The 20,184-nt window shown below is 36.7% G+C and overlaps 2 protein-coding genes and 1 pseudogene across 3 annotated transcripts in view; 1 reads left to right on the top strand and 2 right to left on the bottom strand.

The window, feature by feature from the left end:
- The window catches only part of TRAPPC6B (trafficking protein particle complex subunit 6B), a 30,061-nt gene extending 24,874 nt beyond the window's left edge, over nt 1-5,187 (top strand). Inside the window, exon 6 of the mRNA XM_047861329.1 lies at nt 5,165-5,187. Within this exon, the coding sequence (XP_047717285.1) occupies nt 5,165-5,172 (8 nt within the window). The 3' untranslated portion in view covers nt 5,173-5,187. The remainder of the gene's footprint in view (nt 1-5,164) is intronic.
- GEMIN2 (gem nuclear organelle associated protein 2) lies at nt 81-19,431 on the bottom strand. 2 transcript variants are annotated; one of them, XM_047861325.1, is made up of 10 exons: nt 19,273-19,431; nt 18,832-18,916; nt 16,748-16,837; nt 16,406-16,465; nt 13,451-13,564; nt 11,516-11,560; nt 10,139-10,207; nt 5,746-5,856; nt 2,704-2,762; nt 81-569 (listed from the first exon to the last, which is right to left on the bottom strand). In XM_047861325.1, exons 1-10 carry the CDS (start codon nt 19,407-19,409, stop codon nt 530-532), a joined length of 810 nt encoding a protein of 269 aa, XP_047717281.1. In that variant the 5' UTR covers nt 19,410-19,431; the 3' UTR covers nt 81-529. The 2 variants fall into 2 exon arrangements, with proteins under 2 accessions (XP_047717281.1, XP_047717282.1); XM_047861326.1 differs by lacking the exon at nt 11,516-11,560.
- LOC125169382 (uncharacterized) lies at nt 13,068-13,179 on the bottom strand (annotated as a pseudogene).
- Nucleotides 19,432-20,184: the final 753 nt, after the last annotated feature.

The following is a 20,184-nucleotide window of genomic DNA, read 5'->3' as shown; positions in this document are numbered from 1 at the left end:
ATAGGAAGGAGTGGCAGAGAGAGGAAGAAAGAGAATCCCAAGCAGGCTCTATAATGTCAGTGCATAGCCCAATGTGGGGCTTGATCACACAAACTGTGAGGTCACGACCTGAGCCAAAACCAAGAGTTGGACTCAACCGACTGAGCCATCCAGGTGCCCCAAAAAACACATTTACAAGAAAAGTTCATGTGTATATATGTAAAAACACAATGAAACAGCTCCTCTGTACAATTTCACCATACAGTTTCTGTACAGGATGCTTCACCAATAAATGGCACTCAATTTGTTTTAAAAGCATGTGATTACAGAAAACTGTTTAAACTATTCATCAAAAACTTGCTGGGATTTTCCAAAGATACTTTGGATATTCAAAGCAATGCAATTTATCTTCTGAATATCAAGTTGAGATGCACAGGTTAAGATGAAGATCCTTCAAATAGTGCTGAAGATACTTGAGTTGTCACTGTATATCCTCAGACTCAGGCTGCCTTCATCACCAGTATCTTCCATTCCTGAGAGATCAACTACATCAAGATGGTTCATCAGCTAAATCACGTTGGTCAAAATACCTAATAAAGAATTTAACGTACGTTTAAAAAATGTTAATAGCACTATTTGTAATAGCAAAACACCACAAATAACCCAAATATCCATCAATAAGGGCACTGGTTGAATAAATAACAGTACATCAACACAGTGGAAGATTATGAGGCTTCTGTACAGAAGGAATGAGGAAAATACCTACACTGCTATAGTGCAGTTTCTAGGATTTAATAAGTGAAAAAAAAAAAAGCAAGGTACAGAACAGTATGTTTAGTATGCTACATTTGTGAGTATGTGTACAAATGCAGATATATTTATATATACTTGCTTATACTTTTAAAAAGAAACAATGAACGATAAACCAAAAATTTATAATAAAATGGAAAACTAAGGGGGAGAAAGGCTAAAGACGATAAAGGTGAATTCTAAAATATTTCAAATGTATCTTGAATTAAAATTTTAACTTTGGAATAATGTAAGTATTTTATGTAATTATAAAACAAGATAAAAAATAATCAAATGAAACAAAATTGCAGTAGAATGAAATATTTTTTACCTTCACTGGTAATTAAACACAAGTAAATAAAAATAATTTACATCTTTTTATTATGAAAATGGAAATATTTATATTAATTGAAAATGCCCAGTGTTGAATAGGAGATGGGCGGTCTCACTGACACTTTCTGGGAATACAGAAAGGTATGAGTTTCTGGAAGGGAAACTATTAATAAATATCTGTTTTTTTTTTTTTTTTTTTCAACGTTTATTTATTTTTGCGACAGAGAGAGACAGAGCATGAATGGGGGAGGGGCAGAGAGAGAGGGAGACACAGAATCGGAAACAGGCTCCAGGCTCTGAGCCATCAGCCCAGAGCCTGACGCGGGGCTCGAACTCACGGACCGCGGGGCACGAACTCACGGACCGCGAGATCGTGACCTGGCTGAAGTCGGACGCTTAACCGACTGCGCCACCCAGGCGCCCCAATAAATATCTGTTTTAAAACTACATGCCTGGGTGGCTCAGTCAGTTAAGCATCTGACTCTTGATTTCTGCTCAGGTCATGATCTCACGGGTTGAGTTCAAGACCCACATTGGGCTCCATGCTGACAGTGCAGAGCCTGCTTAGGTTTCTCTTTCTCCCCTCTGCCCCCCCACCTCAAAATAAATAAATAAATAAACTTAAAAAAAAAATTACATGCATAAATAAATAAAACTACATGGCATGCCTTTCAACTTACTTCTAGGAGTTTGCCTTCAGGAAATAATAGGATCTTCACTGAAGCATTACTTACAGAGAAAAACTAGAAATATAGGGAATTGTGGGGCACCTGGGTGGGTCAGTCGGCTGAGCGTCTGATTTCAGCTCAGGTCATGATCTCATGGTTTGTGAGTTTAAGCCCCACATCAGGCTCTGTGCTGACAGCTCAGAGCCTGGAGGCTGCTTTGGATTCTCTGTCTCCCTCTCTCTGCCCCTTCCCCACTCACACTCCATCTCTCCCTCAAAAATAAATAAACATTAAAAAAAAATTTTTAAAAATAGGGAATTGCGATACATATAATATTGTTTCTTTACACCTTAATTTACTCTGCTTGAAAATGAAAACAATAGGGGCTCCTGGGTGGCGCAGTCGGTTAAGCGTCCGACTTCAGCCAGGTCATGATCTCGCAGTCCGTGAGTTCGAGCCCTGCGTCGGGCTCTGGGCTGATGGCTCAGAGCCTGGAGCCTGTTTCCGATACTGTGTCTCCCTCTCTCTCTGCCCCTCCCCCGTTCATGCTCTGTCTCTCTCTGTCCCAAAAATAAATAAACGTTGAAAAAAAAAAAAAAAAAAAAAAAAAAAAAAAAAAAAGAAAATGAAAACAATAGGGGCGCCTGGGTGGCTCAGTCAGTTAAGTGGCCGACTTCGGCTGAGGTCATGATCTCGCGGTCTGTGAGTTCGAGCCCCGCGTCGGGCTCTGTGCTGACAGCTCAGAGCCTGGAGCCTGTTTCAGATTCTGTGTCTCCCTCTCTCTGACCCTCCCCCGTTCGTGCTCTGTCTCTCTCTGTCTCAAAAATAAATGTTAAAAAAAAAAAAGAAAAAAAAAAAAAAAAAAAAAAGAAAATGAAAACAATAGTCTCCATTAATAACACTATTATAAAGCAAGGAGCCAAGGGTTACTTACCTGCTAACCAGGCAGATTAATAAATTCAAAGCAGGAACCCGCTCATCATCTTTGCTGTCCTAAAGGGAAAAAAACAGAAAAATGTAGAGTTCTCCCTAATATTTCTGAAGCAAATTTGCTCTTAAGATGTAAAACATGAAAAATTTATTAGATAATAGTAATAATCACACGGCAATAGAAAACCTCAAAGAAAAAGGATAAAACTATAGAATTAATAACCCTTGAGGAACATCTAACATGATCTTTTGAAAAAAGATCCTCAACAGGGAAAAGAAACAGTTGAAGGCTCAAAGGAGAATAACTTGGGAGAGAGATCTTTTCTTGTTCCAAGTAGAGGAGCAAAAAAAAAAAGGAGCCTATATCCTAACTAGACAGTAGTGAAAAAATTTATATAAAAATGTGTTAAAGAGCTTACAACTGAGGAGTGAAATCCTGGCTTCTAAATTTAAAAAAAAATATTTTTTTTTAATGTTTATTTATTTTTGAGAGAGAGAGAGAAACAGAGGGTGAGCCGGGGAGGGACAGAGAGAGAGGGAGACATAGAATCTGAAGCAGGCTCCAGGCTCTGAGCTGTCAGCACAGAGCCTGACGCAGGGCTCGAACCCACGAACTGTGAGATCATGACCTGAGCCGAAGTCAGACGCTTAACCACTGAGCCACCCAGGCACCCCTTCTAAATTAAGACATACCAGAGGGGCATCTAGGTGGCTCCATTGGTTGAGCATCCGACTTTGGCTCAGGTCGTGATCTCACGGTTTGTGAGTTCAAGCCCCATGTCGGGCTCTGTACTGACAGCTCAGAGCCTGGAGCCTGCTTCAGATTCTGTGTCCCCCTCTCTCTGCCCCTCCCCCACTCGTGTTCTGTCTCAGTCTCTCAAAAATAAATAAATAAATGTAAAAAAAATAACAGACATACCAGAAACCAGTTCAGGTAAGGGTTCTCAATTGTAATGAAGGTAGTTGCTGAACTGTATGTTTTATAAAGTGGTCTTACAGAGTATAAAATTTATTCATTCATTCATTCTTCATTTTAAGATTTTTTAAAAATTACTTTTTTAAAGTTTATTTTGGAGAGCTTGTGTGTGCACAAGCAGGAAAAAACGTGGAGAGAGAGGGAGAGAGTCCCAAGTAGGCCCTGTGTTGACAGTGCAGAGCCCCATGTGGGGTTTGATCCACAAACCATGGTGAGATCATGACCTGAGCAGAAATCAAGAGTCACTTAACTGACTGAGCCATCCAGGCACCCCAAGATTTTATTTTGTTAAAGTAATCTCCACACCCAACGTAGGGGCTTGAACTAACGACCCCACAATCAAGGGTCACATGGCCTGCCAACTGAGCCAGCCAGGCGCCCTTGATATTTATTTTTATACATTTCAAGATATAGTCACAATAACCTATTGAGTAATGTTGTAACAGACATATCCCATGTTAATTCAAACTCAGGACAAACTTCCATGGTGTTAGTGTACTCAACTCTATGTGTCAAGTGCTATATGGAACAAAGCTAAATAAAACCTACTACTTGCTAATAGCACAGAAGATGAAATATCTGTATTAACTTTAATCAAAGGAAAAATGTGCTAAGTGCCCATAAAAAAGATACAAAGTATACTGGGAAAATAGAGGATACAGAGATTCTTCTTAATTGTTAGGATCAGGGAAAGTATCATAGAAAGTAGTGGAATATGAGGCGGCCTGGGTAGCTCAGCTGGTTAAGTGTATGACTTCGGCTCAGGTCATGATCTCAAGGTTTATGAGTTTTAGCCCTGCACTATTAGTGCAGAGCCTGCTTGGGATTCTCCCTTTCTCTCTGCACCTCCCCAGCTTGCACTCTCTCTCTCTCAAAATAAATCGATAAAAACTTTAAAAAAAGTAGTAGAATATGAGCCAGATTGTAAAAAGTAAATGGTATTTAGATGCAGAACTAGAAGCCTGAAAAGGCACTTCTGTAGAGGAAATAAATTCTAGGAACAAAACATGGGAAATATTTACTGAGTATTAGTAGCAAGTACATTTGGCTTGGAGTACAGGCCATATAAGTTAGTTTGGGCCATAGCATGGATGTTTAATAAAAATATTTTGGAGTAGTCAGTGGAGAACAAGTATACATTTTGTGGAAGGGAAAGAAGGGATGAAAGAAAAAATTACAAATGGGCTTAATCCAGCATAAAATTTATTTATAATGCTGCAGGCATGAGTTAGTTAAGCATCTGACTGGAGAAATTCAAAATAATCATTTTGTCAGAGACTGTTAGTTGACCATTCCAGCTTGTGTCCCCTTACTATTTAGCAAATGAAGCTCAGTTTTAGCTAAGGACACTGCCACCAGCTAAAAGTAAACATTTCCCACAGTTCCTTATGGCCATGTGACTAAATTTTGGCTAAATGAGCTATATAGCCAGATGTGCTTGTGGAACCTCTGGGAAACTTTATTAGAGGATACCTTTTCTTCTTTCTAGCTTTCTAAAAGCAAATAATATAGTGGCTGAAGCTCCAGCAGCTGTCCTGGATCATGAGGTGAGCCTGAAGATGGAAGCCACGAAGCAGAACTGAAAGGCCTGGGTTACTGCCATCTTAGATCTGATCTATCCACTTGCAGACTTTCCTTATTTAAATTTTTCTTTTTCTTTAAGTAGGCTCCACACAGAGCCCAATTTGGGGCTTGAACTCATGACCATGAGATCAAGCCTAGGTGGTAGACAATTAACTGATTGAGCTACCCAGGAACCCCTTAATATTTATTTCTTTTAAACTTGATTTAAGTCATCTCTACACTCAATGTGGGGCTTGAATGATGACCCAGAGATCAAGTCACATGCTCTTCAGACTAAGCCAGCCAGGCACCCCCAGACTTCTTTTATCTGAGAAAAAAAACAGTTCCATTTTGTTTAACCTGTTATTTTAGGCCTATTTTTATTATGTGCCTAAATCTAACCTCCACTAATAAAATATTCCACATTTTCCTATTTCAATGGGATCCTTTTTATCACCATATAAATTGAAAAGTGCTTTCAATTTGAAATAGTAAGTTGTAACTTACCACTAAGAGTCTTACTTCAGAGCACCTTCTTGCAAGCTGCCGAATCAGTGAATGAGCCTCAGGTAATAAAGGTTTTTCAAGACAAGCCAATAAAGCATAAAGCCACCTTCCCTAAACAGGATTTTAAAAGATAGTAAGTAGCAAATACTACACTATAAGTTTAACTTAAAAATGTCCAATGTTGTGTCTGGTTATTTGCTATGGATAACTTTATGTAACATTTAACTGTATTATGTTTGGATACAGACAACAAAGGATCATCTAGACAGCCAGCTGATCTCTTTTGTATCCTCTTACTAGAAACACAGAACATCAGACACTTCAAAATACCCTTAGCCCTAAAGAGTTCATTTCAGAGGTTCTTACTATAAATGAAGTCCTAAATCATGACCAGAAAACTACATTAAGAAGTGTGTAAGTCCATGCAAAAATTAAGATACATTTTTTCCTCTTCCGTCCATAGACAGATACATGAATAATTTTATAATTTTATAACTCTGTCCCCTGTGTCTATACAAAGGAACTATACTCTAGATGAAATAATGTTTTGATACTTCTATACTTCTATTAAGTACCGTGGCAAATGAAATCTATCCCCATCCTCTTTTAAAATGGTTTTTTCAGACCACTAAAAATAAATAAAATAAAATAGGTTTTTTTTCTTTTCAATTACAAAAGGAATATATACTTAATGCAGAAAAACTGAAGAATACAAAAAGCACAAACAAATAAACCTGCAATCCCACCATTCAGATAAAATTTTTGCTAAAACTTAAAAAATGTTAATCTTTTTCCTATTTACACATACAACTTTTAAAAGATAAAGTTTTATCATTATTGTAACATTAATAGTGGGGTAATAACATTTTGTTACCATCTCTTTTACTTGCAATACATAATAAATATCTCCCAACATTGTTAAATGGGATTAACGAGGGAGTGTTATTAATCTCAACATAGCACTTATATAAATACTCTTTAACCAAGTACTTATCATACTTTCCTATCATAGCTGGTTTATTCTTTCTTTCCCCCAAACTCTGTGAGGTTATAATGATAGATATTATACCCCCAGGACTCAGTCTAGAGTTGGAACACAACAGGAGCTTAATTAAAATATTTGTGAAATGAATGTTCCATTTTGGATGCACCAAAACTTACTTAGTCAATTTCCTATTATTGAGCACTTAAGAGGTTTAATTTGTTGCTGTTATATAATAAATAGTGTGATAAATATCCCTAAAATAAGTTTTAGAGCATTTCTCATTGATTTCTTGGGCTAAATTCCTAGAAATAAAATGGTGGTATCAAAGCGTATGTATGTTCATAAAGGTTTCTGAGATATAACCACTAAATTTTACTCTATAAAAGATGTATCCAATTATATTTCTACCAGCAGTGTATATGACAGAGTTTAATCTGAGCAATACATCACTTTGGAGAAACGTAAAGAATATTAGAACAACGGTTACATAGCAATTTATGCAACAAAAGTAAATTAGCTCCTCAAGCAACCCCAAAATCAATAAAACTTTTTCCTAAACAAAAGATTCACATCTAGGTTTTTTTAAATAAATAGTAAGTGGAATTCTCTTCTGTATCAAAAAAGCTATTGTACATTTAAACTTGACTCACATGTTCAGCACCACATTTACTATATATAGCTGGCATTCAGGTATTCAAATGGTGCTTAAACCTCTGATTGTCTAAGATTTATACTGAGAGGTTCCTTTTTTCAAAGGTCAGCAAACAGTGAGCACACTGTGGCAATACTAAAACATAAAACCCACCACAAAATAGCAAAAAATTTTCCTTAATACTTTTATATTTGGATGAAAAATGAGGCTGTATTTCTCAAAAAAATATTAAAGTAATCCCAAGTACAGAAATTTTCAAAAAGTTCCATTTTCCTTTTGTTAGTATATGATAAGCAAACTTCATGATCTAGGTTTTTACTTTAAACACTGATATTCTCAATAGGAGTGTTCTGATGGTATGGTTACTTGGATACAGAAATTGAACACTGTTGATTTAAGAGACAGTTACTCAAAGTTAGATTCAAAGGATTAACTAGGTTACAAGTTAGTAAAGCAGTTGTCATTGGTTCAGAAACACTTCGATGGTTCCTCTGGCAAATACAGTTACTTTTTGGTAATATGCTTTCACTAATTAATAGGAAAAGCCAAACTTACCACCCTCTTCAGTGAGTAATCTTTAGAAGTTAAAAAAAAAAAATCAAAAAAAATCTTACAGCACAGAGTTAAAAAAATAAAAGGAAGAGAAGGAAAACAGGTCATGTAATACTGCTAAAAGGTCACTATCAGACAGAAAGAATTGATACAGAATTTAGAGTTCAATACACAGATGCCAATGAACAAGTAACACGAATATGAACCAAGTTTTCTATTGAAGGTATAGCTAATATACTAATGCATGGGAAAAATATTGTTTCACTGACACTGAAAGAAATATAAATTGTCTTTAATTTGAAATACTACTATAAATTCACTCAATTTGAAAACAGAAATTATAAAATGTTAGATTGAACCATACTGAATTACTGATAATCAAATGTTTTTAAACTACAGAAATAGCAATTGCATATGGCTCCAGAAAAATAGAGTTGCAGGGAAAAGAAATAAGAATCCTTTGCTGATGGCATTCTTAACTAGCTCATTCCTTTTGGAAAGCAATCTGGGAGAGTATTACAAATGCTTATAAAACCTTGACCCAATAATTATATTCTAGCAATATCCTAAGAAATTGACAATTAAAATGAAATTAATATAAATGTTTATAATTTAGTCATGATTGTAAAATATAAGGAAGAACTCAAATGATCATAATGAGAGAATCAAAGTAAACTATAAGGCATTAAGACAATGGAAATTATGTGAATTATATTATCATACGGAAACATATATATGTAATATGAGCTAAAAATTCCAGAATAATACGTTAATTATACTATGTAAAAAACATGTTTGAGCACTGAATCAGAAACAGTGATTTATTTTTTAAATTTTTGTTTATTTTTAATTAAAAACATTTTTTAAATGCTTTTATTTATTTTTGAGAGAGAAGGACAAAGCCCGAGTTAGGGAGGAGCAGAAAGAGTGGGAGACACAGAATTGGAAGCAGGCTCCAGGCTCTGAGCTGTCAGCACAGAGGCAATTTGGGGCTCAAACTCATGAACCATGAGATCATGACCTGAGCGAAAGTCGGACGCTTAACCAACTGAGCCACACAGGTGCCCCAACAGTGACTGATTTTGATTTATTTTTTAGAAGCAGTGATTTTAAACATTGTTTTCCCCTTAAGAAAAGTACATGTAACATAGCAGAGACTTAAAAGAATAAAATACAAAAACAAAAAATGAAAATCTAGTGATAAAGGATATCACCATCATACTTACGTAAGAGCCTTATCTAAGCCAGTTGGCTGAATGGCAAGCTTAGAAATTTGTACACTATATAATGTTGGTTTATCTGTTTCTCCCAGACAGATTCTAAACTTCTGGAGGGCAAAGATTATATCTTATGCTTTGACAGGGAGCTTTGGAGCCTCAGGTACACTCTTTTACAAATATCTTTAACTATAAAAAATACATGTTTCTAAAAATCAAATCTAGCTTCAAAGGACAATAAAATTTCTTACTAGGGGATTAATGCAGATAATTCATTTATATAATGCCCATCAAACTGACCCCGTTTTTGAAGGTGAAAAATGAGCTGTGAATATAAAACTATAAAGTAGAGGGGCCATTGAAGCGTAGTTGTTAAGAGTATAGCCAGACTGCTGGGGTGTGAATCTCTGTTCTGCCAGTTATGAGATGTGTGATCTTAACCAAGTTACTGAATCCTTATGTGCTCCAGTTTCCTTATCTGTAAAATGCAAATAACAGCTCATAGGTTACTGGAGGACTCAAGGAGTCACTATATTCAAAGTTCTTAGAGTAATGCCTGGCACATAGTGCTTGGTATTATTGTTGGCATTTACTATTCTTTTGTGGATTGGATTTCAAAGCCATTTGAGAAAATGTATTTCAAACTTTGTTAAGCCAGTCAAAATGGGACCTCCAGACTGGATGCCAGTTTGTGACTGTTTGTTACTACACTGCCATGAGATATGTTGCTTCTCTCAGGATATAAATCAACTCTTTAGTTGACTTTTTCTAAGGCAAGTCTTTTTCAACAAAAGAAGTAGCATGTTGATTTGCATGCTAGCATAAATTACTAATTTCAGTGCAAACAAACATAGTTTACATCATACACATAATTATACACAGGTATGATACATAAACCTATACATAAACATGTTAGTCATATCTCATACATTAAATAAGTATGTATAATTTTGTCTGCATTATTAAAATAAAAAGAAGCAATACTACCAATTCTGGAGTAAAGTCTCTTTCTCCAAACCAATTACTCAGATATTCCAAGACACTAGTTACTGTTGCCTAAAAAAAGGAGAAAGGGGAAGTGGAAGAAATGAATTAGTAATAAAACAAAGACAAGCTCAACATGGGTTTCATTAAATTTAGTTAGAAAACAACTCTGATATTTAAAATGGTCCCATTCTTTAGACTTCCAGAGAAAATTATGATTGTAGTTAGTAATTGGTTAGGTGGCTCACTCAGTGAGAAGACTTTTTAGACAAATATTCTTATATACTTTCAAGTATCAATATCTTGCTTTAAATCCTAGGATTTAGTTTGTAACTACGATTTAGTTTACAAATACTCAAAAAATTCCATGTGCTCTTAAAAAAAATCTTTCCATAAATACCTTCAAGTTATTTTCATTAAGTCAAAGTAAAAATATAAAAAAAAAGTTACTGTGGAGAAAGATCTGTTTTAAAGCTATATAGACAGAATTTATTAAACTGTTGAAAATATTCTCTCGCTTATTCAAGTATAGTTGGACACTGAGAATGACTACTACAGCATTTAATGCAAATGATCAAGTAAGTGAAACTGTTAGCCAGTATATGATTTACAACAGCGTATGACCCTTAAAAAAATTTATCTTCCAAGGGCACCTAGTGCTATGTGAAGGCAAAACAATCAAAATTTTTACTTGCTCTTTAAGTAGGTAATAGAATTCCTCATCCTAAAAGACTGAAGAACCAAAGTCCATTTTTCTCCCCTTTTGTCTAAGAAATTATTTCATTCTTTTTCTTTTTAATTTTTTTTTTAATGCTTAATTTTGAGAGGTAAAGAGAGACAGACCTTAAGCAGGGGAGGGGCAGAAAGAAGGAGACAGAATCCGAGGCAGACTCCAGGCTCTAAGCTGTCAACACAGAGCCCAATGTTGGGCTTGAACTCACTAACTGCTAGATCATGACATGAGCCGAAGTCAGAGGCTTAATCAACTGAGCCACCCAGGCGCCACTGTGTATTTCATAGCAATTTCACCTTCATTTTACTTCAAATCCCAAAATCTAAGACTTATAACTGAAATGTACACAATTGAATAGTTTAGCAAAATGATTTAGCATGAGCTCTGGAATTAGGTCAAACTGGGATTGAATCCCAGTGTTGCCATTAAATTTTGCTGAAAAACCATCTCCAATTCTGTTTCCTAATCCATAAAAGTTGGATATTAATAATAACTCCCCATAAAGGGTTATATTGGTGATTAAATAAGAACTGTTAAAGAGTTTAGGACAGGATCTTACATATTGTAAGTGTTCAATAAATATATTCATAATACTTTCATACACATTGGAAATAAAAGAATAAATACATCCTTATTATGGATTTTACCTGATTCATTCTGCTAACAATACTAAGCAAGGGAGGAAAACCAATCTGAAAGAAAAATGAGACTGAAATTTACTAAATGGTATTATAAAGGAGGTATTGAAAAATGTTTTTCAATTTGACTACATAAATTTAAAGATAATGATTTTAGTAATTAAATGTTAAAGTATGAAATTTCTTAAAATGATAATATGAAAAATTGATACTATGACAATAACATGTTGTATACACTTTTTCAAAACCTTCAGCTAAAGCTAACATTTTAGGAATTAAAGGTACTTGACTTAGAGTGATTTTTTTTTCAAACCTAATCTGATTCAGTTAAAAAAGTACGCTGAAGTTTAATGCTGGGATCCCTCATTATGAAAACAGCACTGATTTCTGAGAAAGTTAAGAGGATATGCATTAACTCTGTGTCCTTAAATGGTTCTTTCACATGATGTATTTTACTTGTATATATAAGTAAAATAAATACAATAAATTTTAATAAGTTTTAATTGTCAAATTAAAATACATTTTGAAATGTAACATACATTACGGATATTACCCAGAACAACAATAGATTGTGTAAGAAACAGTGTCAAGATAGCTAGCTTATAGATCTGAATTTACTTATACCCCTACCACCATGTGTAAGAGTGCCTATTTTCCCAACCCTTGTTGACACAGATTATCAAATTTCCTTTGTCAACGTTAGCTGGAAAATAGCAGCTCAGTGGACTTATATTTCTATTACAAGTGAATGCGGGCATCTTCTCATGTAACAGAAATTCATATTTTTCTTTCTGTGAGCTACTTATATCCTTTGCCTTTTCTGTTTTAATTGGGTTCTTGATCTTTTCATGATTTTTGGAGATTTTACATTTTTTGGACCAATTAGTTTTTGTTGTTTTGTGAAGTGTTGTTAACACTTCATCTCCAGAATATGAAATCTACTAAGTATTTTTTTTAGGTTTATTTATTTGTTTTGAGAGAGAAAAAAAGAGTGCACGCATGCAAGTCGGGGAAGAATAGAGAGAAAGGGGGAGAGAAAGAATCCCAAGCAGTCTTCCCACTGTCAGGGCAGAGCCTGACGCAGGACTCAAACTCAGGAACCGTGAGTTCATGACCTGAGCCACAACCAAGAGTCAAGAGTTGGATGCTTAACCAGTCAAGCCTCTCAGGTGCCCCTGAAATCTACTAAGCATTTTTAAGCATCTGTGTCATGTTTTCCTTTGTTTCCCTGACGACTCAAAACTCATAACCCAGGCTAAAAAAAAAGCCCTGGGGGTACCTGAGTGGCTCAAGCATCCGACTTCCACTCAGGTCGTGATCTCACAGTTCTGAGTTTCAGCCCCGCATTGGGCCTTGCACTGAAAGCACAGAGCCCACTTTAGATCCTGTCTCCTCTCTTTGCCCCTCCGTTGCTTGCACGCATGTGCACATGTGCGTGGTTCTCTCTCAAAAATAAAAATAAACATTAAAAAGAAAAAACAAAAACCCTGAATTTTATTTAACTCACAAAATTATCACATAGCTAAAACCTAAGAGATAAGAAGCCCACCTAAGAAAGGTCACAGTACACTGTTTCAAAAACTGGGCTGCACATTTTTGGGAAAAGTTTTCAATTAGCAATAATCGCGCCTCGGATAAACCTCATTGGCTACGATACTCCACTGCGCAAAGCTGGGCTGCACATTTTTAAGTTAAAGAGCCACTTAACTAAGTCATAGGTTGGCAAACATTTTCTGTAAAGAGGCAAACAGTAAGTATTTTAGGCTTTGCAGGCCACACACGGTCTCAGTCGCTTAGTATTATAAAAAACAGTCGTAGCTCATTGGCTGCACAAAAACGGGTTGCAGACTAGATTTGGCCTAGGCTGTAGTTTGTGAAGTCTTTATGTTAAATTACACACCAAAATTAGAACACTTTTGTTTTGTTTATCCACATATCACCTACTTGTACATAATCGATTCCAGGACCTTCACTTGTAGCTGGTCCCACAGCCCCTTCAGCACATAACCTTTCACCCAGACAAAATTTTTTCCAGCCTTCTTCATCTTCAGACTTTGGCTAAAAGAAAAAGAAAAAAAAAAAAAAAAAAAGGAATTTACTTATTTCTATGTATTTTTCTTTTACTGAATAGTAAAAAAAGAAGTGAGGTCCTCTGTATTCCCACAACTTCAACACAAAGATATGGTACCTGTTATGGGCTGAATTTTGTCTCACCAAAATTCGTATGTTGAAGCCCTAACTTCCAGTATCTTAGACTGTGACTGTATCTGGAGACAGGACCTTTATAATGGATTATATTAAAATCAGGTTTTTAGGGTGGGCTTTCATCCAATCTGACTACTGTCCTTATAAGAGGAAATTCAGAGGCACTAGAGATGCTTGTGCACATAGGAAAGACCATGTGAGGACACGGTGAGAAGACGGCCATCTGCAAGCCAGAGAGGCCTCAAGAGGAGTCAAACCTACTAACACCTTGATCTGAGACTTCACAGTCTATAGAGCTGTGAGAAAATAAATTACTGTTTGTTAAAACACCCAATCTGTAGTATTTTGTTATGGCAGCTCTAGCAAACTAATACAGTGCCCAAGTGTTACATATTACGTGGGACATGTCTAGTTTGGATCACACTTTAGTGGACACTAACAAACAAGAGTAGGCTCAGAAAAGGGTGATAAAGATGGTAACTGGTATGGAAAAAAACACACTAAGAATGTTTATAAGAACAAAGGATGTTTATACCAGGGAAAGAGACAGGATGACGTACTTCACATACCTGGAAGGGCAGTTCAGTCAAAGAAAGAATAGGTTTATACTACACCATCAAATGTAGGACCAGTGGGGAGAGGCATTCGGCTCAATGTAACCACATTAAGAAACAATTTTTATTTGTACATATCAACTTGCACATTACTTTGCATAGGTACAGTTTTTCCCCCTGAGGATAAATAGCTTTCATTAGAGTCTCAGGACAGATATGAGACCCCGAAAAGGTCTATTGTACTAAAACAATGTATTTGCCCTTTCCATTATTCCATTAGGTCAGAGACTATTTCTGCTTCAGGTAACACTGAATAATTCCTGGATTATTAACTACAGCAGGTACTTTATAATAAATGATTGAATAGATCAATAAATGTTTATATTTACATAGTTGCTTTAAATGTCAGAATGCTTTGGGGCGCCTGGGTGGCGCAGTCGGTTAAGCGTCCGACTTCAGCCAGGTCACGATCTCACGGTCCGTGAGTTCGAGCCCCGCGTCAGGCTCTGGGCTGATGGCTCAGAGCCTGGAGCCTGTTTCCGATTCTCTGTCTCCCTCTCTCTCTGCCCCTCCCCCATTCATGCTCTGTCTCTCTCTGTCCCAAAAATAAATAAACGTTGAAAAAAAAAAATTTAAAAAAAAAAAAAAAAAAAAAAAAAAAATAAATGTCAGAATGCTTTAGACATTTTTCATTTCATTATTTACGTAACGATTACTTTTGCCATGATGAACATGTTATTGCTATTAATATTCCACTGTTTTGATGGACCAGAATTTATTCAATCAATTATGTTAGGTCATTTACATTTTTGACAAAATTATGTTGTCATAATGTTACTGATGCAGCTTCTTTTTTTTTTTTTTTTTAATTTTTTTTTTTTCAACGTTTATTTATTTTTGGGACAGAGAGAGACAGAGCATGAACGGGGGAGGGGCAGAGACAGAGGGAGACACAGAATCGGAAACAGGCTCCAGGCTCCGAGCCATCAGCCCAGAGCCCGACGCGGGGCTCGAACTCACGGACCATGAGATCGTGACCTGGCTGAAGTCGGACGCTTAACCGACTGCGCCACCCAGGCGCCCCTGCAGCTTCTTTTTCAATTAGTAAGCATGTACCCTAAAGTCCTGATGCTGAGCAAGAAAAAAAAAATCTACTCATCTACCCTTCCTCCCCTACCCCCTTTTTACCAGGAGGCCTCACAACACAGCAAAAGGCTTTATAGCCAAACAAACTTCAATTTGAATTTCAGCTATCCCTTTTATGAGTTAAATGACTGTGGGCAAGTAACGTTAGTTCATTTCACACTTTTCCTAGAGCAGAGCTTTCAATTGGTATGGAGAAGAAAGTAGAGTCTATATAGTGAATCTCTCAGCTTTCAGCTGGTAGTCCAAGGCTATGCAAGCAGCCTCCTCCGTTTATCCCAACGTGTCACCACGTAAAAGACATTAGGAAGCACTGCCTATAGGAAGCTTCTAAAACCTGGAATCTACCAGCTACCTGAAACTGTGAGCAAAACTGTGTGCTGGGGCACACAATTTTCTCCTTTGAAGATAAATAACTTGCGTTTGATTCTCAGGAAGAACATGAGACTCCCTAAAACATTAAAAGTATTGTCCTGGAAAAATGTATCCATCTCTTCCCCAACTCCCCTTTTTATTCAGTAGTCCAGAGAGAACATATTTCCTGAAGAGTTTAAAATTATATCTAAGTTGATAAAGCACAGAAAATACTACTTTCTAGTATGCATGACGGGCTTTAGCAAAATGTCTGTGGTATGGCACCATTACCTCATTGAATCTTTTTGTAAATACTGAAAATATATTTATTTTCTTTCTTTAAAAAATATATTTATTTTCTAAAAAAGCAATGTCTAGAAGAACTCTTAAAATTTGTAGAGGCCTAACAATACCTATCCAAAGCCTCTCAAGATGCTATGGATTAAAACTGTCATAAAATAACAGCTTGCATTACTGATTCTATATTTTTAAGACCACCAATATAATGGAATTGTTTCTATTAATGGTCAGTGAAAAGGAACAAAAATAATATAGGTTAAGTAGGTGAATCTTTAAAGAGTGGCAATAAATAGGAACCGTCTCAAATAGGTACACATTGTACAACTTAAAGAAACTTACATACCATGGTCACATTACTGTCCAACTGTTGTGATTTCCAGTGACTTCTATGTCTGATCACACTCTGAAGGAAGAAAAGTTAGACAAGTGATCTCCAGTGAATGGATAACTAAAAAGAAATCAGCTGTGCAACATTCTAACAATCCTGAAATTTGGAAAACATGTTTCAAACTGTATTATCTCTAATAATTATTATTGGGTAATTGATTCATAAATATTTTAACTTCATCCTTCAGAATAATGAATCTTATTTTTACAACTATGGTCTAAGAACAGAAATAAATCTTGATGGAGGAAGGGAGGGAGGGGAGAGAGGTTTAATTTGGTTTAAATAAAGTACACTTACTTGTCGAACAGATGAAAACTGTGCCACTTGTTGTTGTTGCCACTGAAGTGTGGGAGAATATCCTTCAGGAGCAGGCTGGCATCCTGAAAGCTAGAGATCAATTCATAAATACTACAGTAAATGTCATTGGTATAAGTAGAATCTCATGCCTCTGTAAAGTAAAAGCAGAATCAAGATGAAGAGTAATAAAGTAGATGATGAAGACCATATAAGAAAAATACTATACTTTTTGCACATGCAAAACATAGGCCTTTCACTTTACTATTTATGTTCAAATTTAAACATTAGTAAACGGGGAGCCTGGGTGGTTCAGGCTATGATCTCATGGTTCCTGAGTTTGAGCCTGGAGCCTGGTTTGGATTCTGTGTCTCCCTTTCTTTCTGCCCCTCCCCGACTTGAGCGCACGCGCTCTCTGTCTCTCTCTCTCTCTCAAACAAACACACATTAAACATTAGGAAATGATCCTTGCATAGTCACTTCAATAAGAGCAATCTGGAATGGTTCATAGTTGAAGTTTCTAAACTAAGAAATATTATATGAGTCCTGAAGATATAATCTAGTCCTATCTTTCTATAATAACAAAACTGTTTGGGGCGCCTGGGTGGCTCAGTTGGTTAAGTGTCTGACTTTAGCTTAGGTCGTGATCTTACGGTTTGTGGGTTCAAGCCCCATATCAAGCTCTGTGCCGATAGCTCAGAGCCTGGAGCCTGATTCTGATTTTTTGTCTCCCTCTCTCTCTCTGCCCTTCCCCTGCTCTCCCTCTGTCTCTCTCTCAAAATAAATAAACATTAAAAAAAAAAAACATTAAAAAAAATAAAACTTTGGAAACAAATAGATACATCACAAATAAAGGATTTTGGTATGGGTAGAATGTTCTCAAATAATTTAAGACACTTGACTTTACAAGGGCTACTTCAGCTTCCTAAGACAGCACAACAGTTCAAAATTAATCACATACTGCCTTGAAATAAAACAGTACGGCCACTTTTTAAAAGCTAAGTATATAAGACCTTCTCTTCCATCAACTAAAAACTTATAAATAGGAATGATATGAAACATTACAGTATCTAAGTTAAAATTTCCTGATTATAAACATCAGATAAAGAAATTACTTAGAACATAAAAGGAAAAGGACTTATCACAATTTACAAACTGCTGCTTTCCTTTGACCTTAGGTTAAATAGTAAGTTCCCAAAGAGATCTTCTATGACTACTTTATCTTGTTACTTATTGGTCATTATACATTTAATTTTCTTCATAGCAAGAGTCACAATATATAATTATTACTTTGCTTGTTTGCTCTCTGTCTTCCTCAGGAGAATGTAAACTCTGCTAGGGTAGGGATTTTTCTGTCTTATTCTCTGTTGTATTCCCAGTGAGTGGCACAACCTAGTTGCTTAATTAAAAAATATGCTGGATATGTGGTGCCTGGATGGCTCAGTCAGTTAAGCGTCTGACTCTTGATTTCAGCTCAGGTCATGATCTCGCAGTTCATGAGTTCAAGCCCCATATCAGGCGTGCTTGGGATTCTCTGTCTTCCTCTCTCTCTGCACCTCCCCTGCTTTCTCTCTCTCAAAATAAATAAATAAACACTTAAAAAAATACTCTGGATAATATAAATGAAAAAACATGTTCAAGGTGTTCAAGTAGTTAGAAAAATGTAAGAAACTTGAGTTTCTATTCTTAAAAAACAAAACCCAGTCAAATTCAAAACATGCAAACTATACTAAATAAGATTAAACACCAGTCCAAGAATAATTATGAAGACAACGGGAAAAGGTTCCCTAAAAATAAAGGATAGTGTAAGTAACCTATTTAAAGAGTCCTTTAGGATTGGATCACCTCCTTAAAATATGATCAGTAAGTCTTCATGAATGCCAGGGTTACTGAAAACCTCTCTGGAAGCAGTAAATGCCAACTGTCCTTTTGGGGAAAAAGTACAAGTTAATGTCTAAAGTCACAGGGAGTAGTCAAATCTTACATATATCATCAGAGATACTGTGGGATACCATAGCATTGATCTTTCAATTCCGGCGGGGGCGGGGGCGGGGAGGAAGAATCCCCTGCTGGGTAATATAACTTACAGAAACATTCACACTTTGCTTCCTTTTCAACTTCTTTGGGTCAATTTGAGCTACCACAACATCTGGGCATTGAGCTGCTTCAATCCTACAAACAAGTAATAAATCCAAGAAATGTGATTACGGCTGTGCTTTGTTCATGTGTAGTAAAACAAGCGATCCATTTCTACAGTTCTTAACGAAATTAGAAAACAAAGTTCAGAATTGCAATTGAAGTACTAAACAATATATTTCTGAAATTAACTGGACTGAAAGCAAGGAATTTAAGAGCACCAAACTTGACACAGGTAAAACTCGCCCATATAAAGATATAATCAAGTGATCCTGATTCGACCCTACCTCGCGAGAGATTGGGGACGGCCACAGAGGCGGGGGCAGAGCGCTTTATCACATTTAGGGGGCAGAGAGGACGACCAGCCCACCCTCAAGGGTCAGATCACTCACTGGACCCGCCTCAAGTATTCCTGAGGCGTGCTCGGGGGTACGGAGGGATCAAAACTTTCTGTCAAGTCGCAGGGCTCCACTGGCAACAGCCGGGGCATCAACTCTTCCACTGCAGACTCTGCTGGTATCCACGCCATGGTTTTTAATCCAGCAGTCCCATCCGGCGCATGCGCCAAATTTAGGTCACGGCGCAGGCGCAGAAGTAGGCACCTTAGGCGCGGAGTTGAGGGAGGCAGGGCTTAGGGGGCGTAATTGTTCTTGAGGAAGCCTGCAGATTGTCCAGAGGTTAAGGTTTCGGTAGCGTAACGAAGACTGTGAATTTCGTTTCTTGCAAAGATGGTTCTGAAGTATTTCTTCGTGTTTCCCTTTGTTTTCTCTTATAAGGCGAGGGTAAAGACTGAGGATTATTAACCTTTATGCATCTGCAGTAATGAGGGATTCTTGAACTTTTTTGAGTTAACGAGCATGTTACTGTAATTACCATTTATTGAGTTCCAGATTCTTTTTTGTTTTAATTTTTTAAAACGTTTATTTATTTTGAGAGAGAGAGAGACAGACAGACAGACAGACAGAATCCGAAGCAGGCTCCAGGCTCTGAGCTGTCAGCACAGAGCCAGATACCCGGCTGGATCTCAGGAACCCCAAGATCGTGACCTGAAGTCCGATGCTCAACCGGCTGAGCCAGCCAGGCACCCCCAGATTCTTTTTTTTTTTTTAATTGTCTTCAAGAAACTTTTTTCTTTCTGTCTTTCTTTCTTTCTTTCTTTCTTTCTTTCCTTCTTTCTCAGCTCTAGATTCTTAAACTCCTGGTAGACACGTCAACTATATTTACTCATGTAATTTTTACAGCAATCTTTTGAAGTAAGTGATATTATCCAGGTTTTGTAGGGGAGGAAATCAATGCAAAGAGGG

The sequence above is a fragment of the Prionailurus viverrinus genome, chromosome B3 (genome assembly GCF_022837055.1).
Source record: "Prionailurus viverrinus isolate Anna chromosome B3, UM_Priviv_1.0, whole genome shotgun sequence".
NCBI lineage: Eukaryota > Metazoa > Chordata > Mammalia > Carnivora > Felidae > Prionailurus > Prionailurus viverrinus.
The sequence above is the reverse complement of the archived record's forward strand: the minus strand, read 5'-3'. Positions and strand labels throughout refer to the sequence as shown.

What these genes read in the sequence shown, in the direction of transcription:
- GEMIN2 (XM_047861325.1), bottom strand. Translation starts at nt 19,409, where the DNA reads ATGGCGTGGATACCAGCAGAGTCTGCAGTGGAAGAGTTGATGCCCCGG. An exon ending in TGGACAGTAATGTGACCATG is followed by an intron (nt 13,565 to 16,405) that starts GTATGTAAGTTT and finishes TTTTTCTTTTAG; the next exon opens with CCAAAGTCTGAAGATGAAGA. An exon ending in TTGTTAGCAGAATGAATCAG is followed by an intron (nt 10,208 to 11,515) that starts GTAAAATCCATA and finishes TCCTTTTTTTAG; the next exon opens with GCAACAGTAACTAGTGTCTT.